The sequence below is a fragment of the Procambarus clarkii genome, chromosome 39, assembly GCF_040958095.1.
Source record: "Procambarus clarkii isolate CNS0578487 chromosome 39, FALCON_Pclarkii_2.0, whole genome shotgun sequence".
Classification (NCBI taxonomy): Eukaryota; Metazoa; Arthropoda; class Malacostraca; order Decapoda; family Cambaridae; genus Procambarus; species Procambarus clarkii.
In genome coordinates, this window is record NC_091188.1 from 20,738,226 (window position 1) to 20,759,534 (window position 21,309).

General features: G+C 40.1%; 2 protein-coding genes across 2 annotated transcripts; both read right to left on the reverse strand.

Moving 5' to 3' along the window:
* Positions 1–12,696: 12,696 nt before the first annotated feature.
* Positions 12,697–15,508, reverse strand: LOC123760448 (uncharacterized). Its single transcript, XM_069338092.1, has 4 exons — positions 15,226–15,508; positions 14,262–15,167; positions 13,091–13,971; positions 12,697–12,981 (listed from the first exon to the last, which is right to left on the reverse strand). Exons 1-4 carry the CDS (start codon positions 15,506–15,508, stop codon positions 12,697–12,699), a joined length of 2,355 nt encoding a protein of 784 aa, XP_069194193.1.
* Positions 15,509–20,185: 4,677 nt separating this feature from the next.
* Positions 20,186–20,566, reverse strand: LOC138372603 (cerebellar degeneration-related antigen 1-like). The gene has a single exon (XM_069338093.1). It carries the CDS (start codon positions 20,564–20,566, stop codon positions 20,186–20,188), a length of 381 nt encoding a protein of 126 aa, XP_069194194.1.
* Between the last annotated feature and the right edge of the window lie 743 nt (positions 20,567–21,309).

Genomic DNA, 21,309 nt, shown 5'->3' on the forward strand with positions numbered 1-21,309 from the left:
CCAATCTATCACCTTTATCAAAAGTAAACAAATCCTCTCCTTCATTACCCTTCGTTTACTCAGCAATGTCATTCACACGGTAATAAAAATCACACAGTCATATCACACCTAACCTTCAATACCCTTTGTTTACTCAGCTATGTAAATTGTCATTCACACGGTCATATCACATTTTACCTTCTTCCACACCCCAAACCCTTCCCATAACTTGCCCCCCCCTCCCCTTACCTCCTTCAACTCTTTCGCTCTCTCCCCCCTTACTTTCCCCCTTCATCTTGCCATCACCCCCTACTCCCCCTTCCTCTCGCCCATTCCCCAACTTATCCAAACCTTCAATAATCCTACTGTACTTGTATATTCTCTCTATGCAGACGAGGAGTCACAATAATTTGGCTGAAATATATTGACTAAACCACACACTAGAAAGTGAAGGGTCGACGACGTTTCGGTCCGTCCTGGACCATTCTCAAGTTGATTGTGATGAGGGAAGGAGTTAAAGACAATAAATAGGCAAGAGAGAGGTGAGGAGAAGAAAATCTTAGAGGAAGAAGAGCAAGGCAAAAAGTAGGAAAGGTAAGGTGGAATAATGGGGTATAGTAACAGGAATAAGAAGATAGAAACACAAGAACAAAGGTAACTGGAGAAGGCATATTGGCCTATACGAGGCAGCTCCTATTTATAACCACCCAATAAGAAGGGGAAAGTAATAGGAATAAGATGGGGATAGTAATAGGAATAAACAAGGGATCGTAAGAGAAAACAATGGAAAGAAAAAAAAAGGAAAGAGAAAGAAAGATAAACAGAAGGGTAAACTTATGTTAGGTCACGTTTGTTAGAAAGTTTGGAGCATATGTGTATATACTGTGAAAGGGAAGAGTCAACAGCAACAAAGCCAGGACTCAAGTTCATGTCAGGGACGTTGTGTATTAGAGCCGACTCAATAAGACGGCGTCTGTGTAGGGTACAGCAAGAAAGATTATTTTGGAGGAAGACCAATCAATAGGATGATTAGGATCCTAAACATGACAGAAGAGAGCATTGATTGTGTCTGCAGACTTAACACTTCTTTTGTGTTCTTGTTGTGACCGAAACGTCGTCGTCCCTTAACTTTCTAGTGTGTGGTTTAGTCATTATATTCTCTCTATATTTACTGTGTTCTTGGCATTCTCTTCCATGTTTTCTGTGTACACTCCATGTTCTGGAAATATTAATCGCATGTTCTTTGTCATATTTACCGTGTTCTTTGTCATATTCACCATGTTCTTTGTCATTTTCACCATGTTCTTAGCATATTCTTCACTGTGTTCATCGCATTTTTTCTTACATGTTCTGTGTTCTTTGTCATGTTCAATTCATATTTTTCACCACTCTACCATGTTCACTGTGTTCTGTGTCATGTTTTCATTACATCTCATGTTCTCTGTACAAATTTTATTCTCATTATTCATGTTCCCCACAAGTTCACTGTTTTCTTCTCATTCTCTTCCATATTTTCTGTTTTCACTCCATGTTCTTCAAATGTTCATTGCATATTCTCTATTCACCTCTTAAACTCACTATTCAGGTTCTCTGCACATTCAAATCATGTTTTCACCTGTTTCTCCATGTTTTTAATTTTCTTTATCATTATTCATGTTCTCTGCAAGTTCATAACTAACTTTATCCATCGTCAATCAACTGAAAATAACCATTTTCATCATCTTTTCTTGTCTTTTCTTAACTAAAGTTATTCTTACCCTCAACTAAAAATAGTCATATGTAACTTCCTTCAGCACTTTCGTAACTAACAGTATATTTCATGGAGTAAGAAATATACAGACAAGGAGTCACAATACCGTGGCTGAAATATGTTGACCAAACCACACACTAGAAAATGAAGGGACGACGACGTTTCGGTCCGTCATGGATCATTCTCAAGTCGGTTGTGATGAGGGAAGGAGTTAAAGGCAATAAATAGGCAAGTGAGAGGCGAGGAGAAGAAAATCTTAGAGGAAGAAGAGCAAGGCAAAAGAAATAAGAAATATAGTCAATAACACACTCAGAGACATCAATAACATACTCAAAGACAAAAATAACACACCCAAAGACATCAAAAACATACTCAAAAGACGTTAATAACACACTCAAAGTCACCAATAGCACACTTTTGAGACATCAAGGTCACACTCAAGGACATCAATGACAAACTCAAACACGTCAATAACACACTCAAAGACATCAAAGACACAATCAAACACATCAATAACACACTCAAAGACGTCAAAAATACTACTCATGTCCTCAAAACTTATTCTCAGAGTCATCATAGTTATTCCCACATCCATCAAGACTTATTCTAAGTCATCAAAGTTATTCTCTAAGTCACCTTCGTTCATCAGAGAAGCTTTCTAAGACATCTTCGTTCATCAAAGTTATTGTCTAAGACATCAAAAGTTATTCTCAGAGACATCAAAAGTTAATCTCAGGTCATCAAAGGTATTAGCTAAGTCCCCTTCGTGCATAAAAGCTATTCTCTAACTCACCTTCATTCATCAAAGTTGTTCTCTAACTCTCCTTCATTCATCAAAGATGTTCTCTAAGACATCTTCAGGCATTAAATAACACTTCCAAATGTAACTAGTTCAGCTTTTCAAATCAAACTTACACATCCGTTCAAATATATATTTTTTAGTCACTTTATCATATAACTATTCTCTGAACAACAATACATAACCTTACCTAACCTATTCTAGGCTAACATAACCTTACTTGCCTGAGCTAACCTATACTAATGTAACATACCTAACATAACTTACCCAAACTGACATGACCTTACTTATCTTACCAAACATAACTTAACTTACATAACCTAACCTATACTAATGTAACATACCTAACATAACTTACCCAAACTGACATGACCTAACTTGTCTTACCAAACATAACTTAACTTACATAACCTAACCTAACCTATCCTAACTTAATGCAACTTACCTAACCTAACATAACTTACCTAACCTAACTTACATAACCTAACCTAACTTAAAGTACCTAGCCAAACCTACTTAACCTAACCTAACATTATTTACCTAAACTAACAAAACTTAGCTAACCTAGCCTAACATAACTAACCTAACTTAACCTCCCTAACCTTATCAAACTTAACTTACATAACTAACCTATCCTAACTTCCCTAACCTAATCTAACTTAACTTACCTAACCTAACCTAACTTACCCTAACCTTACTAACCGATGTAACTTACCTAATCAAGCTTACCTAACCTAAGCTAACCTAACCTAACTTACCTAACCTAACCTAATCTAACTTACTACAACTTATCTAACCTATCTTAACTTAACTTACCTAACCTAACCTAACTTATCATAACTTATGCAACCTAACTTAACTTACATAACCTAACCTAACCTACCTAACATAACCTAACCTAACAAAACTTACCCATACTAACCTAACTTACCTAACCTAACCTAACTTAACTAACCTAACTTATCTAACCTGATGTAACTTAACTAACATAACTTAACTAACATAATCAAACCTAACTTAACTAACATAATCAAACTTAACTTACTTACCCTACCCTAACCTAATCTAACTTAACCTAACTTTACCCAACTTACCTAACCTAACCTAACTTACCTAACCTGACCTAACGTAACTTACATAACTAACCTAACCTACCCTAACTTACCTAGTCTAATCTAACTTAACATAACCTAAGTTTACTAACCTAACTAAACCTTACTAACTTAAAATAACTTACCTACCTTGAGGTTACCTTGAGGTGCTTCCGGGGCTTAGCGTCCCCGCGGCCCAGTCGTCGACCAGGCCTCCTGGTTGCCGGACTGATCAACCAGGCTGTTGGACGCGGCTGCTCGCAGCCTAACGAATGAGTCACAGCCTGGTTGATCAGGTATCCTTTGGTGGTGCTTATCCAGTTCTCTCTTGAACACTGTGAGGGGTCGGCCAGTTATGCCCCTTATGTGTAGTGGAAGCGTGTTGAACAGTCTCGGACCTCTGATGTTGATAGATTTCTCTCTCAGAGTACCTGTTGCACCTCTGTTTTTCAACGGGGGTATTCTGCACATCCTGCCATGTCTTCTGGTCTCATGTGATGTTATTTCTGTGTGCAGGTTTGGGACCAGCCCCTCTAATATTTTCCACGTGTAAATTATTATGTATCTCTCCCGCCTGCGCTCAAGGGAGTACAGTTTTAGGCTCTTTAGTCGGTCCCAATAGTTTAGATGTTTTACTGAGTGGATTCTAGCAGTAAAGAATCTCTGCACGCTCTCCAGGTCAGCAATTTCTCCAGCTTGAAAGGTGCTGTCATTGTGCAGCAGTACTCCACTCTAGAGAGCACAAGCGTTTTGAAAAGTATCATCATCGGTATAGCATCTCTAGTGTGAAAAGTTCTTGTTATCCAACCTGTCATTTTTCTTGCAGTTGTGACGGCTACTTTATTGTGTTCTTTAAAGGTAAGGTCTTCCGACATGAGTACACCCAGATCCTTTACATTGCCTTTTCGTTCTGTTATGATTTGCCTGAGTTTTGTACGTGGTTTCCGTTTTTATATTTTCATTTTTTCCATAGCGCATGAGCTGGAACTTATCTTCGTTAAACACCATATTATTTTCTGTAGCCCATAGAAAGACCTGATCTACATCTGACTGGAGGTTCGCCGTGTCCTCTATGTTGCCTACTCTCATGAAGATCCTAGTGTCATCTGCAAAGGATGATACAGTGCTATAGGTTGTGTTCTTGTCTATGTCCGATATGAGGATGAGAAAAAGTACTGGAGCAAGCACAGTACCCTGGGGGACTGAGCTCTTCACGGTTGATGGGCTGGATTTTATTTTGTTCACTATTACACATTGGGTTTTGTTGGTCAGGAAATTGTAGATCCATCTGCCTATTTTCCCGGTAATTCCTTTTGAACGCATTTTATGTGCAATAACACCATGGTCACATTTATCAAAAGCTTTTGCGAAATCTGTGTAAATTACATCAGCGTTTTGTTTGTCTCCATAGCATCTAATGCCATATCATAGTGGTCCAGCAACTGCGACAGGCAAGAGCGCCCTGTTCTGAAACCATGTTGTCCGGGGTTATGGAGATGCTGTGATTCCATGTATTTTGTGATCTTACTTCTTAGCACTCTCTCAAAATTATTTATGATGTGCGATGTTAGTGCTATCGGTCTGTAATTTTTTGCCTCTGCCTTATTTCCTCCTTTATGAAGTGGTGCTATCTCTGCTGTTTTTAGTATATCAAGAATAACGCCAGTATCTAGGCTTTGTCTCCACAGAATGTGGAGGGCCTGCGATAGTGGTTTTTTACAGTTCTTTATGAATATAGAGTTCCAAGAATCCGGGCCTGGTGCAGAGTGCATAGGCATACTGTTTATGGCTTCTTCAAAATCCAGTTTGGATAGGGTGACGTCTGATATATGATTTGATGTTGGTATCATATCCATGAAAAATTCATTTGGGTTATCAATCTTTAGTGTGTTTAATGGCTCGCTGAAAACAGAGTCGTACTGCTTCCTCAGTAGCTCGCTCATTTCTTTGTTGTCATCGGTGAAAGTTCCATCTCCCTTTCGCAGGGGCCCGATACTAGATGTGGTTTTTGATCTTGATTTTGCATTGGAGAAAAAATATTTCGGATTTCTCTCTATTTCACTGATGGCCTTTTGCTCTCTTTGCCTCTCCTGGGTTTTGTATGATTCTTGTAGCTTCCGTTCAATTGTTTCTATTTCTCTACCTAACCTTCTTCGCCGTTCTTGAGTTAGGGTGCGATTCTCAAGTTGTTCCGCGATTCGTTTTCTTCGCCTATATAGGGAACGACGTTCCCGTTCCAATCTGCATCTCTTCCTCTTTTTTCTTAGAGGTATCCGGTTTGAACATATTTCTAGTGCTACTGAGCTTATTTTTTCCAGGCACTGGTTCAGGTTTGCATTTTCTAGCTGTTCTTCCCAGTTTATTTCTGTGAAGTCCTGGTTTATTTGCTCCCAGTTTATCTGTTTATTATTGAAGTTGAATTTGCTGAAATCTCCACCGTGAATCTGGACTGGTTTTGAAGGTCTACTCCCCATGGTTGTCATAACTTCAATTAAGTTGTGATCTGAGTAACAGGTATTTGTAATCATTATGTTCCTGATCAATTCATCATTGTTTGTGAAAATGAGGTCCAGCGTGTTCTCCTTCCTAGTTGGTTCTACTATTTGCTGGTTTAAGGCAAACCTGTCGCACATCCGTAGCAGGTCATTTGCATGTGCCTGTTCATTTAGGCTACTTCCTGGTATTCTTTCTGATATTACTGTATTAGCCAGGTGCTTCCATTTCAGGTGCCGTAGGTTGAAGTCCCCAAGCAGGATGATGTTCGGAGCTGGATTTGTGAGGTTTTCCAAGCAGTGTTCTATTTTTATTAGTTGGTCTTTAAACTGCTGAGGGTTTGCCTCCGGTGACTTATATACAAGGACAATAACTACATTTAGGATCTCTGTTTTGATTATCAGCACTTCCACCATATCATTTCAGGTGTCCTATCTACCTATCCTAACTATCTACCTATGTCCTATCTATAGGATAGGTGTCCTATCTACTTATCCTAACTTCCCTAACCTACTTTAACTAAACTTACCTAACCTAATCTAACTTAATGTAACTTACCTAACCTAACCTAATTTAACTAACCTAAATTACCTAACCTAACTTAACTAACAAAACTTAACTAACCTAACCGAACTTAATGTTACTTACCTAACCTAACTTAACTTACATAACCTAACTAAACTTACATAACCTAACTTAATAACCTAACCTAACTTAACATAACTCACCTAACCTATCCTTATGTAACTTACCTAACCTAACATAACATAACTTACCTAACCTAACCTAACTTATATAACCAAACCTAACTTAACCTAACCTAACCTAACTTAACCTAACCTAACTTACCTAACCTAATCTAACTTAACTTACCTAACCTAACCTAACTAAACTTAACTTACATAACCTAACATCTTCCACCATATGTATCTTTCCTAATATAACTTACCCAAACTGACATGACCTAACTTACATAACCCAATCAAACATAACTTACCTAGTCCAACTCACCCAACCAGACATGACCTAACTTACATAAATATTCCTGCTGGTCTTTTAGTGTTTCATCAATCAATGTCTCATATTCATTTAGTCGTTTCAAGGGTTACATTCTCAAATGGCCATTTATGCATTTCAAGTGATATTTGTTTAAGACTGGGTGTTTAAGCACTTTCAGAGGATTTTGTTATATATAGGCATTTACTTGTTTCAAGGGTTAATTTCTCAAATGGATGTTTATGCATTTCAAGGGTTATTTGTTAGTTAGGGTATTTTAGCATTTAAATGGATATTCGTTAGATATTGGGAGCCGGTCGGCCGAGCGGACAGCACACTGGACTTGTGATCCTGTGGTCCCGGCTTCGATCCCGGGCGCCGGCGAGAAACAATGGGCAGAGTTTCTTTCACCCTATGCCCCTGTTACCTAGCAGTAAAATAGGTACCTGGGTGTTAGCCAGCTGTCACGGGCTGCTTCCTGGGGGTGGAGGCCTGGTCGAGGACCGGGCCGCGGGGACACTAAAGCCCCGAAATCATCTCAAGATAACCTCAAGATATGAAAGTTTAAGCAATTTGTATCCTTTTTACTTAAAGTTCGTCGAGCTGCTAATATGTTGTATTTATTATATATGATATAAATATGCTTTATCTTCTCCCTTTAACCTAACCTCTTTTCATCTTAGAGTAGTTATTGGGGTTTACATAATTTGTTGTTTTTCTTTGACTTTTACCTTAACCTTTCAGATGTAGTTTATTTTGTTGGACATATTTTGTTGAATATAATAACCTTAACCTAACTTTACGGATATAGATTTGTTTCTGCTTGTGTATATTTTATCCAAAACCCGCCTTCCCATTTAACCTTCCCACTTAACCTTCCCACTTAACCTTCCCACTTAACCTTCCCACTTAACCTTCCCACTTAACCTTCCCACTTAACCTTCCCACTTAACCTTCCCACTTAACCTTCCCACTTAACCTTCCCACTTAACCTTCCCACTTAACCTTCCCACTTAACCTTCCCACTTAACCTTCCCACTTAACCTTCCCACTTAACCTTCCCACTTAACCTTCCCAATTAACCTTCCCACTTAACCTTCCCACTTAACCTTCCCACTTAACCTTCCCACTTAACCTTCCCATTTAACCTTCCCACTTAACCTTCCCACTTAACCTTCCCACTTAACCTTCCCACTTAACCTTCCCACTTAACCTTCCCACTTAACCTTCCCACTTAACCTTCCCACTTAACCTTCCCACTTAACCTTCCCACTTAATCTTCCCACTTAACCTTCCCACTTAACCTTCCCACTTAACCTTCCCACTTAACCTTCCCATTTAACCTTCCCATTTAACCTTCCCACTTAACCTTCCCACTTAACCTTCCCACTTAACCTTCCCACTTAACCTTCCCACTTAACCTTCCCACTTAACCTTCCCACTTAACCTTCCCATTTAACCTTCCCACTTAACCTTCCCACTTAACCTTCCCATTTAACCTTCCCACTTAACCTTCCCACTTAACCTTCCCACTTAACCTTCCCACTTAACCTTCCCACTTAACCTTCCCACTTAACCTTCCCATTTAACCTTCCCACTTAACCTTCCCACTTAACCTTCCCACTTAACCTTCCCACTTAACCTTCCCATTTAACCTTCCCACTTAACCTTCCCATTTAACCTTCCCATTTAACCTTCCCTCCTTGTATTTCTTTGTTTTCTATTATAAGTACAGTATTAAAGGGTCAGATCTACTAAGACTTAAGACTGAAAATAGAAAAAATCAAGAGAGCAAAGGAGCATGAGCATGGAGGGAGAGAGAGGGAGAGAGAGGGAGAGGGAGAGAGAGGGAGAGGGAGAGAGAGGGAGAGGGAGAGAGAGGGAGAGAGAGGGAGGGAGAGGGTGGAAGAGAGAGAGAGGGAATGGAGAGAGGGGGAGGAAGAAAAAACAAAGTAAGTTAGGTTAAGTAAATTAAGTTGAATTAGCTTATTTACTTTAGGTTAAGTTAGTTAAGTTAGGCTAGGTTAGGTAAGTTAGGTTAGGTAATTTAAGTTAGATTAGGTTAGGTAAGTTAGGTTAGGTTAGGTTAGTAAAGTTATTTAAGTTAGATCTGGTTACCTAAGTTAGGTAAGTTAGGTTGGGTTAGGTAAATTAAGGTAAGTTAGTTTAGGTTAGGTAAGTTAAGTTAGATTAGGTTTGGGAAGTTAGGTTAGGTTAGTTAAGATATTTTTTTTTTTTAGATATATACAAGAGTTATTACATTCATATACAGCCACTAGTATGCGTAGCGTTTCGGGCAGGTCTCTGGAATACGATCCCTACCGCGAAGAATCGTTTTTACAACCAAGTACACATTTTACTGTTGCGTTAAACAGAGGCTACAGTTAAGGATTTGCGCCCAGTAAATCCTCCCTGGCCAGGATACGAACCCATGACAAAGCGCTCGCAGAACGCCAGGCGAGTGTCTTACCACTACACAATGGAGACTAAAGTTAGATAACTTAGATAAGGTTAGGTAAGTTAGGTTAGGTAAGTTAGGTTAGGTTAGTTAAGATAGGTTAGGTTAGATAAGTTATGTTAGTTTAGGTGAGTTATATTAGGTTAGGTTAAGTAGGTTTGGTTAGGTAGATTAAGTTAGGTTATGTAAGTTAAGTTAGGTTAGGTAAGTTATGTTAGGTTAGGTAAGTTACATTAAGTTAGGATAGGTTAGGTTAGGTTATGTAAGGTAAGTAAGGTCATGTCAGTTTGGGTAAGTTATGTTAGGTATGTTACATTAGTATAGGTTAGCTCAGGCAAGTAAGGTTATGTTAGCCTAGAATAGGTTAGGTAAGGTTATGCATTGTTGTTCAGAGAATAGTTATAAGACAACGTTACTAAAAAAATATATTTTAACAGAAGTGTAAGTTTGATATGAAAAGATAAACTAGTTACATTTGGGAGTGTTATTTAATGCCTGAAGATATCTTAGAGAACATCTTTGATGTCTTAGAGAACAACGTTGATAAACGCAGGTGAGTTAGAGAACAACTTTGACGAAGGCAGGTGAGTTAGAGAACAACTTTGAGGAACGCAGGTGAGTTAGAGAACAACTTTGACGAACGCAGGTGAGTTAGAGAACATCTTTGACGAACGCAGGTGAGTTAGAGAACAACTTTGACGAACGCAGGTGAGTTAGAGAACAACTTTGACGAACGCAGGTGAGTTAGAGAACAACTTTGACGAACGCAGGTGAGTTAGAGAACAACTTTGACGAACGCAGGTGAGTTAGAGAACAACTTTGACGAACGCAGGTGAGTTAGAGAACAACTTTGACGAACGCAGGTGAGTTAGAGAACAACTTTGACGAACGCAGGTGAGTTAGAGAACAACTTTGACGAACGCAGGTGAGTTAGAAAATAGCTTTTATGCACGAAGGTTACTTAGAGCATGACTTTGATGATTGAGATTAACTTTTGATGACTCTGAGAATAACTTTTGAGGATATGAGTAGTATTTTTGACGTCTTTGAGAGCGTTATTGACGTGATTGAGTGTGTCATTGATGTCCTTGAGTGTGACCTTGATGTCTCGAAGAGTGTGTTATTGGTGACTTTGAGTGTGTTATTGACGTGTTTTGAGTGAGTTATTGATATCTTTGGGTGTGTTATTATTGTCTTTGAGTATGTTATTGATGTCTCTGAGTGTGTTATTGACTATATTTCTTATTTCTTTTGCTTTGTTTTTCTACTTCTAAGATTTTCTTCTCTTCGCCTCTCTCTTGCCTATTTATTACCTTTAACTCCTTCCCTCATCACAATCGACTTGAGAATGGTCCAGGGCGGACCGAAACGTCGTCGTCCCTTAATTTTCTAGTGTGTGGTTTGGTCAACATATTTCAGCCACGGTATTGTGACTCCTTGTCTGTATATTTCTTACTCCATGAAATATACTGTTAGTTACGAAAGTGCTGAAGTAAGTTACTATTTTTAGTTGAGGGTAAGAATAATTTTAGTTAAGAAAAGACAAGAAAACATGATGAACATGGCAATTTTTAGTTGATTGACGAATATTTTAGTTCAGAAACGACAAGGAAAAATGATGAATGTGACTGTTTTTTTAGTTGATTGACGAATACTTTTAGTTAAAATTGACAAGAAAAGATGATGAACGTGGCTTTTATTGTAGTTGATTGACGATGGATAAAATTAGTTATGAACTTGCAGAGAACATGAATAATGACAAAATAAATGGAAAACATGAAGAAAAAGGTGAAAAAATGATTTGAATGTGCAGAGAACATGAATAGTGAGTTTAAGAGATGTCTAGAGAACATGCGATGAACATTTGTTGAACACGGAGTGAACACAGAAAACTTGGAAGAGAATGCGAATAACACAGTGAACTAGTGGTTAACATGAATAATGAGTATAAAAAAATGAACAGAGAACATGAAATGAACATGAAAACATGACAAAGAACAAAGTGAACATGGAAGAGTGGTGAAAAATATTCACAGTGCTAAGAACATGGTGAATATGACAAAGAACATGCGATGAACATTTGCAGAACATGGAGTAAACACAGAAAACATGGAAGAGAATGTGAAGAACACAGTGAATATAAAGAGAATGTATAAATATTGTAGAATTATTGAAGGTTTGGATAAATTGGGGAATGGGCTAGATGAAGGGCATGTAGGGGGGAGAGGGCAAGATAAAGGGCGAAAGAGAGTTGGGGGAGATAAGGGAATGGGGGGGGGGAGGGTAAGGGATGGGAAGGGTTTGGGGGCATGGAGATAGGTAAGGTTTGATATGATCGTGTGAATGACTATTTACATAGCTGAGTAAACAAAGGGTATTGAAGGTAAGGTGCGATATGACTGTGATTGTTATTACCGTGTGAATAACATTGCTGAGTAAACAAAGGGTAATGAAGGAGAGGATTTGTTTACTTTTGATGAAGGTGATAGACTGGAGCGAACTTGATGAATTAAGGTGGAGGACCGGAATTGGAGCTCAGCTAATGTCTTGATTTTTTTTACAGGGATCTAAAATGTATTGGGTTTTAAAATCTCAATGGATTTGGGCTGTTACTAAAGAAGTTATACAAATGAACTAAGGCGAAGAACAAGAACTTGATATTGGTAACTTTATTTTCTTTACTTACTCTGTTAGAATTATGTTTCAAGTTTCTGGAAAAAATTTCAGGTATTAACAAAGATATATGAGAAGGGAAAAGATGGGGAACAGGATCTAGAGCTCAGTAACTAAATTAATGTATTTTACTACGTCTTGGTTCAGTCTTGATTTTACTACGTTACTTGATTTTACTACGTCTTGATTTTACTACGTCTTGATTTTACTACGTCGCGGTTCAGGTATTAACAAAGATATATGAGAAGGGAAAAGGTGGGGAACAGGATCTAGAGCTCAGTAACTAAATTAATGTATTTTCCTACGTCTGAAATATAAAGGTTTTCAATTTCAGGGAAATTGATTGGATATTAACGAAGATACGAGAAGGGGTTAAAGCAGGGGACAAGAGCTGAAACTCGGTAACACTATTTTCCTAGTTTTTTACTACGTCTGAAATCTCTGACAAATTTGGGTCTCAAACTGGACTCTGCCCAGTTTGCAGTTTGCATGTGCTATCATGCAGCACTGTGCCATCATGCAGCACTGTGTCATCATGCAGAACTGTGCCATCATGCAGGACTGTGCTATCATACAGAACTGTGCCATCATCCAGCACTGTGCCATCATCGAGCACTGAGCCATCACCCAGCACTGTGCCATCATCCGTCACTGTGCCATCATCCGTCACTGTGCCATTATCCACCACTGTGTCATCATGCAGCACTGTGCTATCATCCAGCACTGTGTCATCATTGCAGCACTGTGCAATCATGCAGCACTGTGCTATCATGCAGCATTGTGCCATCTTCCAGCACTGTGCCATCATGCAGCACTGTGCCGTCTTCCAGAACTGTGCAATCATGCAGCACTCTGCAATCATGCAGCATTGTGCCATCATCCAGCACTCTGCAATCATGCAGCATTGTGCCATCATCCAGCACTGTGCCATCATGCAGCACTGTGCCATCATGCAGCACTGTGCCATCATGCAGCACTGTACCATCATGCAGCACTGTGCCATCTTCCAGCACTGTGCCATCATGCAGCACTGTGCCATCTTCCAGCACTGTGCCGTCATCCAGCATTGTGCCGTCTTCCAGCACTGTGCCATCATGCAGCACTGTGCCGTCATGCAGCACTCTGCCATCTTCCAGCACTGTGCCATCATGCAGCACTGTGCCATCATCCAGCACTGTGTCATCATGCAGCACTGTGCCATCTTCCAGCACTGTGCCATCATGCAGCACTGTGCCATCTTCCAGCACTGTGCCATCATGCAGCACTGTGCCATCATCCAGCACTGTGTCATCATGCAGCACTGTGCCATCTTCCAGCACTGTGCCATCATGCAGCACTGTGCCATCTTCCAGCACTGTGCCATCATGCAGCACTGTGTCATCATCCAGCACTGTGTCATCATGCAGCACTGTGCCATCATCCAGCACTGTGCCATCATCCAGCACTGTGTCATCATGCAGCACTGTGCCATCTTCCAGCACTGTGCCATCGTGCAGCACTGTGCCATCTTCCAGCACTGTGCCATCATCCAGCACTGTGCCATCATGCTGCACTGTGCCATCTTCCAGCACTGTGCCATCATGCAGCACTGTGCCATCTTCCAGCACTATGCCATCATGCAGCACTGTGCCATCTTCCAGCACTGTGCCATCATGCAGCACTGTGCCATCTTCCAGCACTGTGCCATCATGCAGCACTGTGCAGTCATGAAGCACTGTGCCATCTTCCAGCACTGTGCCATCATGCAGCACTGTGCCATCGTGAGGTTATCTTGAGGTTATCTTGAGATGATTTCGGGGCTTTTTAGTGTCCCCGCGGCCCGGTCCTCGACCAGGCCTCCACCCCCAGAAAGCAGCCCGTGACAGCTGACTAACACCCAGGTACCTATTTTACTGCTAGGTAACAGGGGCATAGGGTGAAAGAAACTCTGCCCATTGTTTCTCGCCGGCGCCTGGGATCGAAGCCAGGACCACAGGATCAAAAGTCCAGCGTGCTGTCCGCTCGGCCGACCGGCTCCCCGACCGGCTGTGCCATCTTCCAGTACTGTGCCATCATCCAGTACTGTGCAATCATCCAGCACTGTGCGATCATGCAGCACTGTGCCATCATCCAGCACTGTGCCATCTTCCAGCACTGTGCCATCTTCCAGCACTGTGCAATCATGCAGCACTGTGCCATCTTCCAGCACTTTGCCATCATCCAGCACTGTTTCATCATCCAGCACTGTGCCATCATCCAGCACTATGCCATCACGCAGCACTGAGCCATCTTCCAGCACTGTGCCATCATGCAGCACTGTGCCATCATGCAGCACTCTGCCATCATGCAGCACTCTGCCATCTTCCAGCACTGTGTCATCATCCAGTAATGTGCCATCTTCCAGGACTGTGCAATCATCCAGCACTGTGCCATCATCCAGCACTGTGCAATCATCCAGCACTGTGCCATCATGCAGCACTGTGCCATCATCCTGCACTGTGCCATCATCCAGCACCATGAAACCATCCAGCACTGTGCCATCTTCCAGCACTGTGCCATCATGCAGCACTCTGAAACCATCCAACACTGTGCCATCATGCAGCACTGTGCCATCATGTAGCACTGTGCAATCATCCAGCACTGTGCCATCTTGCAGCATTGTGCCATCATCCAGCACTGTGCCATCATGCAGCACTGTGCCATCTTCCGGTACTGTGCCATCTTCTAGCACTGTGCCATCATCCAGCACTGTGCCATCATCCAGCACAGTGCCATCATCCAGCAATGTACCATCATCCAACACTATGCCATCATCATCCAGAACTGTGCAATCATGCAGCACTGTGTCATTTTTCAGCACTGTGCCATCATAGAGCACTTTGAAATCATTCAGCACTCTGAAATCATGCAGCACAGTGCCATCATCCAGCACTGTTCCATCATCCAGCTCTGTTACACCATCCAGCACACTAAATCATTCAGCACAGTGCCATCATCCAGCACTGGCCATCATCCAGAATTGTGCCATCATGCAGCCCTCTGTCATCATGCAGCACTGTGTCATCATACAACACTGTGCCATCATGCAGCACTGTGCCATCGTGCAGCACTGTGTCATCATCCAGCATTGTGCCATCATGCAGCACTGTGTCATCATCCAGCACTGTGCTATCTTCCAGGATTGTGCCATCATAGAGCACTTTGAAATCGTCCAGCACTCTTAAATCATGCAGCACTGTTTCATTATCCAGCACTGTGCCATCATGCAGCACTGTGCCATCATCTAGCATTGTGCCATCATCCAGCACTGTGCCATCATAAGAACATAAGAACATAAGAATACAGGTAACTTCACAAGGTATATTGGCCCATACGAGGCAGCTCCTATCTATAACCATATAATCCCACTCATGTACATGTCCAACCCGCGCTTGAAACAATCGAGGGACCCCACCTCCACCATGTTACGCGGTAATTGGTTCCACAAATAAACAACCCTGTTACCCAACCAGTATTTACCCAAATCTTTCCTAAATCTAAATTTATCCAATTTATACCCATTGTTTCGTGTTCTGTCTTGTATTGATACTTTTAATACCCTATAATATCCCCTTTGTTGTGTCCATTCATCCACTTGTAAACCTCTATCGTGTCACCCCTAACTCTTCGCCTTTCTAGTTAATGCAATTTAAGCTTTGTTAATCTTTCTTCATATGGAAAATTTCTAATTTGGGGAATTAGCTTGGTCATCCTACACTGGACTCATTCAAGTGAATTTATATTCATTCTATAGTACGGCGACCAAAACTGAACTGCATAATCTAAATGGGGCCTAACCAGAGCAAGATATAGCTGAAGAACCACACCAGGTGTCTTGTTACTAACACTTCGATTAATAAACCCAGTGTCCTATTTGCCTTATTACGAACATTCATGCATTGATCCTTTTGTTTTAAATTCTTACTAATTATAACTCCCAGATCCCTTTCCCAATCCGACTTCGTAATGTCAACACAGCTCGTATTTTGTAACTCTATCATCATTACCTAGCCTCAGAACTTTACATTTATCAGCATTAAACTGCATCTGCCAATCTTTTGACCATTTCAAAACCCTATTTAGATCAACTTGAAGTGACAGTGAGTCTTCTTCCGTGTTAATTTCCCTACCGATTTTTGTATCATCTGCAAATTTGCAGATGTTGCTACTCAAACCTGAATCTAAATCATTTATATATATTATAAACAACAGAGGCTCCAGGACAGAGCCCTGAGGTACTCCACTAACAACATTATCCCACTCTGACTTAACCCCATTTATACTAACTCTCTGTATCCTTTGGAATAGCTATGCCCTAATCCAACTTAATATAGCACCCCCAATACCATGAGCCTCTATTTTTTAATCAGTTTTTCATGTGGCACTGTATCAAAAGCTTTGCTAAAGTCAAGGTACAAAACATCACAATCCTTACCACTATCAACTGCCTCAACTATGCTGGAATAAAATGATAGCAAATTTGTTAAACATAAACGGCCATTTGTAAAACTATTTTGCGACTCATTTATTAATTTATGTTTTTCAAGATGAAGACGAATTGTATTTGCAATTATCGATTCAAGTAACTTTCCCACAATAGACGTTAGGCTAATTGGCCGATAGTTTGACGCAAGTGATCTCCTTTCTTAAAAATTGGTACCACATTAGCTACCTTCCATGACTCTGGCACTCTGCCTAACTCTATTGACTTATTAAATATGGTAGACAGTGGCTCGGAAAGCTCCTCACTGCATTCTTTAAGTACCCTGGCAAACACTTCATCAGGCCCTGGGGATTTGTTTGGTTTTAGTTTTACTATTTGTTTAATTACATCCTTCCTGGTAACTGCTAAACTAGTCAAACTGTGCTCGTCCCCACCCACATAGACTTGTTCGGCTGAAGGCATATTGTTAACTTCCTCTTTAGTAAATACAGATATAAAATATATATTAAAAATTCTACTCATCTCCTCGTCATTATCCGTTATTTGACCTGTCTCAATTTTTAATGGACCTATCCTTTCCCTAGTCTTAGTTCGATATAACTGAAAAAAAAACTTTAGGATTTGTCTTCGCTTGCCCTGCTATGCGAACTTCGTTGTTTCTTTTTGCTTTCATTATCTCTTTTTTAACATTTCTAACCAGTTGTGCGAATTCCTGTTCTAAACTGACTTCCCCATTCTTAATCCTTTTGTACCACGCTCTCTTTTTACCTATAAGGTTCTTCAGATCCTTTGTTATCCACTTTGGATCATTAGTATTCGATCTATTCAATTTATATGGTATACTACGTTCATGATCTTTGCTTAGAATATTTGTAAATAGATTATATTTTGAATCAACATCGAAATCCCCTTTCACGTCACCTGTCGCTGGGTTCACGTCTGTCCCACACCCCATACCAAAGACATTCCAATCTATTTCACTCCAAAAATTTCTTAGGCTATTGAAATCAGCTTTTCGAAAATCAGGCACTTTAACAGAATTTTCTACTATAGATATATTTCATTCTATGCTAAATCTGATTTCTTTATGATCACTGTTCCCTAGCTCACTCCCTATTTCTATGTCCTTAATTTGTGTTTCCCTGTTAGTTAATACTAAATCTAAAATATTATTTCCCCACGTTGGTTCCTTAATGTGTTGCGTAAGAAAGCAAACGTCAATTAATTCTAGAAAATCTTCTGCTTCATTATTCCCTGTTTTGTTCAACCAGTTTATTCCATTAAAATTAAAGTCACCCATGACATAAATACTGTTAGATCTAGATGCTCTAGTTATTTCATCCCATAGATGCTTTGCTTCCATTCTGTCTAAATTTGGTGGCCTATATATAACTCCCATTATAATATTATTTGCTTTTTCGTTTAATTCTATCCAAATAGTTTATGTGTGTGGCTCAGTCTTGATTCCCTCTTTGAGACTACATTTCAAATTATCCATAACATATAAGGCTACTCCACCTCCTCGTCTTATATATCTATCTGTGTGAAATAGGAAATAGTTTAAATCCATTTGTTTGATATTCAGCTAATAGTTCTCTATTTTCTACATTCATCCACGTTTCGGTAAGTGTCGGAAAACCTGACACCATTTAATAATATTATATTCAACAGGCAGATAATATTGCTGCTGCTGTTGTATAAACAAGTTACCCTTAGAAAATGTAGCTTGTAGTGGAATTTTCCGTCAACAGAAAACGGGATATCATTGCCACATAGTACTATAAATTCACCAGCTATTGTGTTGGGAATTATTCTTAAATACATTAGTCTTTGGATTTTTTTACCATCATAAAAACATCACATATAAATTTACTTAATTATCAGTAACAAAATAAAGTAAATGTGACCTTTCTACCACTTACTGACATCTAGACAAGTGAGCCAGTAGCGTCAGTAGTAGGGAGTGGTCAGCCATTGTTGTTAGACCGGAGTCGTGGAGCAAATTCAGCTCCTATAATTTCTCTTGGACGAAGTGTTATGGAGATCAGAGTAGTGTTCTGCCATCATCAACACGCTGTCAGCAACCACAAGGGAAGTGCTTTTCGGAAACCAGTTTATCTAATCATTTCTGGCCAGTAATGTTAGTAAATATAGGGCAAACCGGTTAGAACACAAATAATCAACTCAATATAGGTAATTAAGCCTTGGTCCTTATCTTATCTATTATACAGTGTTTTCTCTGATATAGCTGTCATATATTAGGATTCTGGCTTTACAGCTAGCGCCCTTTGACAGGAACAAGAAGAGGAAGCAAGACTTGATACATCAGTTACTGGGTTATGGAAGCTAGCCTCAAACGAGGATAATTTGGTGTCTACATCCTAGTTATACCTGGTGGACTAAGCCTACTGTACAATAAGATAAGGAACCTCCTCAATGTATACCAATATATGTAGTTTAATACTGTAGTTTGATTGGCTGCATATATATAAATTTAATATAACCCCCCCCCCCCCCCCAATGTGTAAGGATCGATTTGTGAGATTATTGCAGAAATACAGTCCACTTAATATCATACCAATTGCTATCGAAGTATATAAATTAACGTAAATATAAATTCATATAAATTAAATAAATATAAATCTAACAGGTCGGTCCCCACAGTAAGTGCAATAATATCTATTTTTTCTGTGCAGACAAGAGCATTCAACTCGTTTATTTTGTTTCTAAGACTTCTACTGTTTGTGTAATATACCCTACGTGAATTGTTATTTTGAGGCCCTTCTCTTTCCCTGATCATTTTGCCAATTTGTTTCTCCAACAAACACATATTATTATTACCTACTTCCTCCCTATCAATTCCCATACCACTATCTACTAACAGTTTAAACCCAAACAAATGCCTCTAACCACTGGTTCCAACGAGCTCGCAAGAGTAACAACCCCAGCCCTCGATAGATGCATTCCAACACGAACATACATTTCACTTCTTCCATAAAAGTGTTCCCAGTTGTCTATGAAAGATATTGTATTTGATTTGCAATATCTTTCCAGCCGGCAATTGACACCAAGATCCCTCGACAACCATTCGTTCCCAACGCTCTTTCTTGGAAGAATGCCACATATGATCGGGATTCCTCCCTTGCTCCTAACTAATTCTATGGCTCATCCAGCACTTTTAAATCATTTAGCACTGTGCGATCATCCAGCAATCTGAAATCATGCAGCACCGTGTCATCACCCAGCACTGTGCCTCCATCCCACATTCTGAAATCATTCAGCGCTGTACCATCATCCAGCATTCAGAAATCATGCAGCACAATGTCATTATCCAGCACTGAGCTATCATACAGTATTGGGCCATCATGCAGCACTGTGTCATCATCCAGCACTGTGTCATCATCCAGCACTGTGTCATCATCCAGCACTGTGTCATCATCCAGCACTGTACGATCATGTAGAACTGTGCCATTATCCAACAATGCTATTCATCCAGCACTGTGCCATCATGGAGCACTGTGTCATCATCCAGCACCCTGCCATCATCCAGCACTGGCTCATCATCCAGCACTGGCTCATCATCCAGCACTGGCTCATCATCCAGCACTGGCTCATCATCCAGCACTGTGCTATCATGCAGAATTATGTCATCATCCAGCACTGTGCCATCATGGAGCACTGTGTCATCATCCAGCACCCTGCCATCATCCAGCACTGGCTCATCATCCAGCACTGTGCTATCATGCAGAATTGTGTCATCATCCAGCACTGTGCCATTATCCAGCACTCTACCATGATACAACACTGTGCCAGTATCCATCAGAGTGCAATCATGACGCACTGTGCCATCATGCATCACTCTCATCGTGCAACACTGTGCCATCATTCAACACGGCGCCATCATACAGCACGACGTCTACCTGACCTCACACTATTCACTAACCTCACTATACACGCTGCCTGACCTCACACTATCACACTAACAGCAGTGCTGTTGTTTGCCTTCCTGACCTAACATTTCCCAACATTCAGTAACGGACCTGATGGACATTGTGACATTGCACTTCATGTTTTCCTGCCTACAAAACCCACTGGTGCATGATGCATGATCATGCTTGTCTAACTTTTAATATTAAATTCAGAGATTAACCTTATCTGGGCAAACCAGTCATTCGAGGATTTAAAATGTCATTCAATGCTGAATTACTGATCAACGATTTAATTAATTCACGAAATACAACATAGAAAACTCATGTATTGAATATTGATGACCAGGGAGAGACTATACACATTTCAAGATAATTACATCAGAATATGGAATAGTTTAGTGAAAGAGAGACTGAGTTTATTTTGTTCTGGCTAGCATATATTATACGGACAATGTATATCTGTCTATATACATCCTTCCTTTCGTACATACATACATACATACATACATACATACATACATACATACATACATACAAACATACATACATACATACATACATACATACATACATACATACATACATACATACATTCATACAAACATACATACATTCATTCATACATACATTCATTCATACATATATTCATACATACATAGGGAGAAATCAACAAGGAGCT

Excerpts from the sequence above, each read along its gene's own strand:
- LOC123760448 (XM_069338092.1), bottom strand. The coding sequence starts at position 15,508 with ATGCTAGATGATGGCACAGTGCTGCATGATGGCACAGTGCTGGATAAT. Across the intron at positions 15,168-15,225 it reads TGGCACAATTCTGGATGATG|AGCTGGATGATGGAACAGTG; the intron begins GCCAGTGCTGGA and ends ATGGTGTAACAG. Across the intron at positions 13,972-14,261 it reads ACTGGAAGATGGCACAGCCG|TGCTGGAAGATGGCACAGTG; the intron begins GTCGGGGAGCCG and ends ATGATGGCACAG.
- LOC138372603 (XM_069338093.1), bottom strand. The coding sequence starts at position 20,566 with ATGAGAGTGATGCATGATGGCACAGTGCGTCATGATTGCACTCTGATG.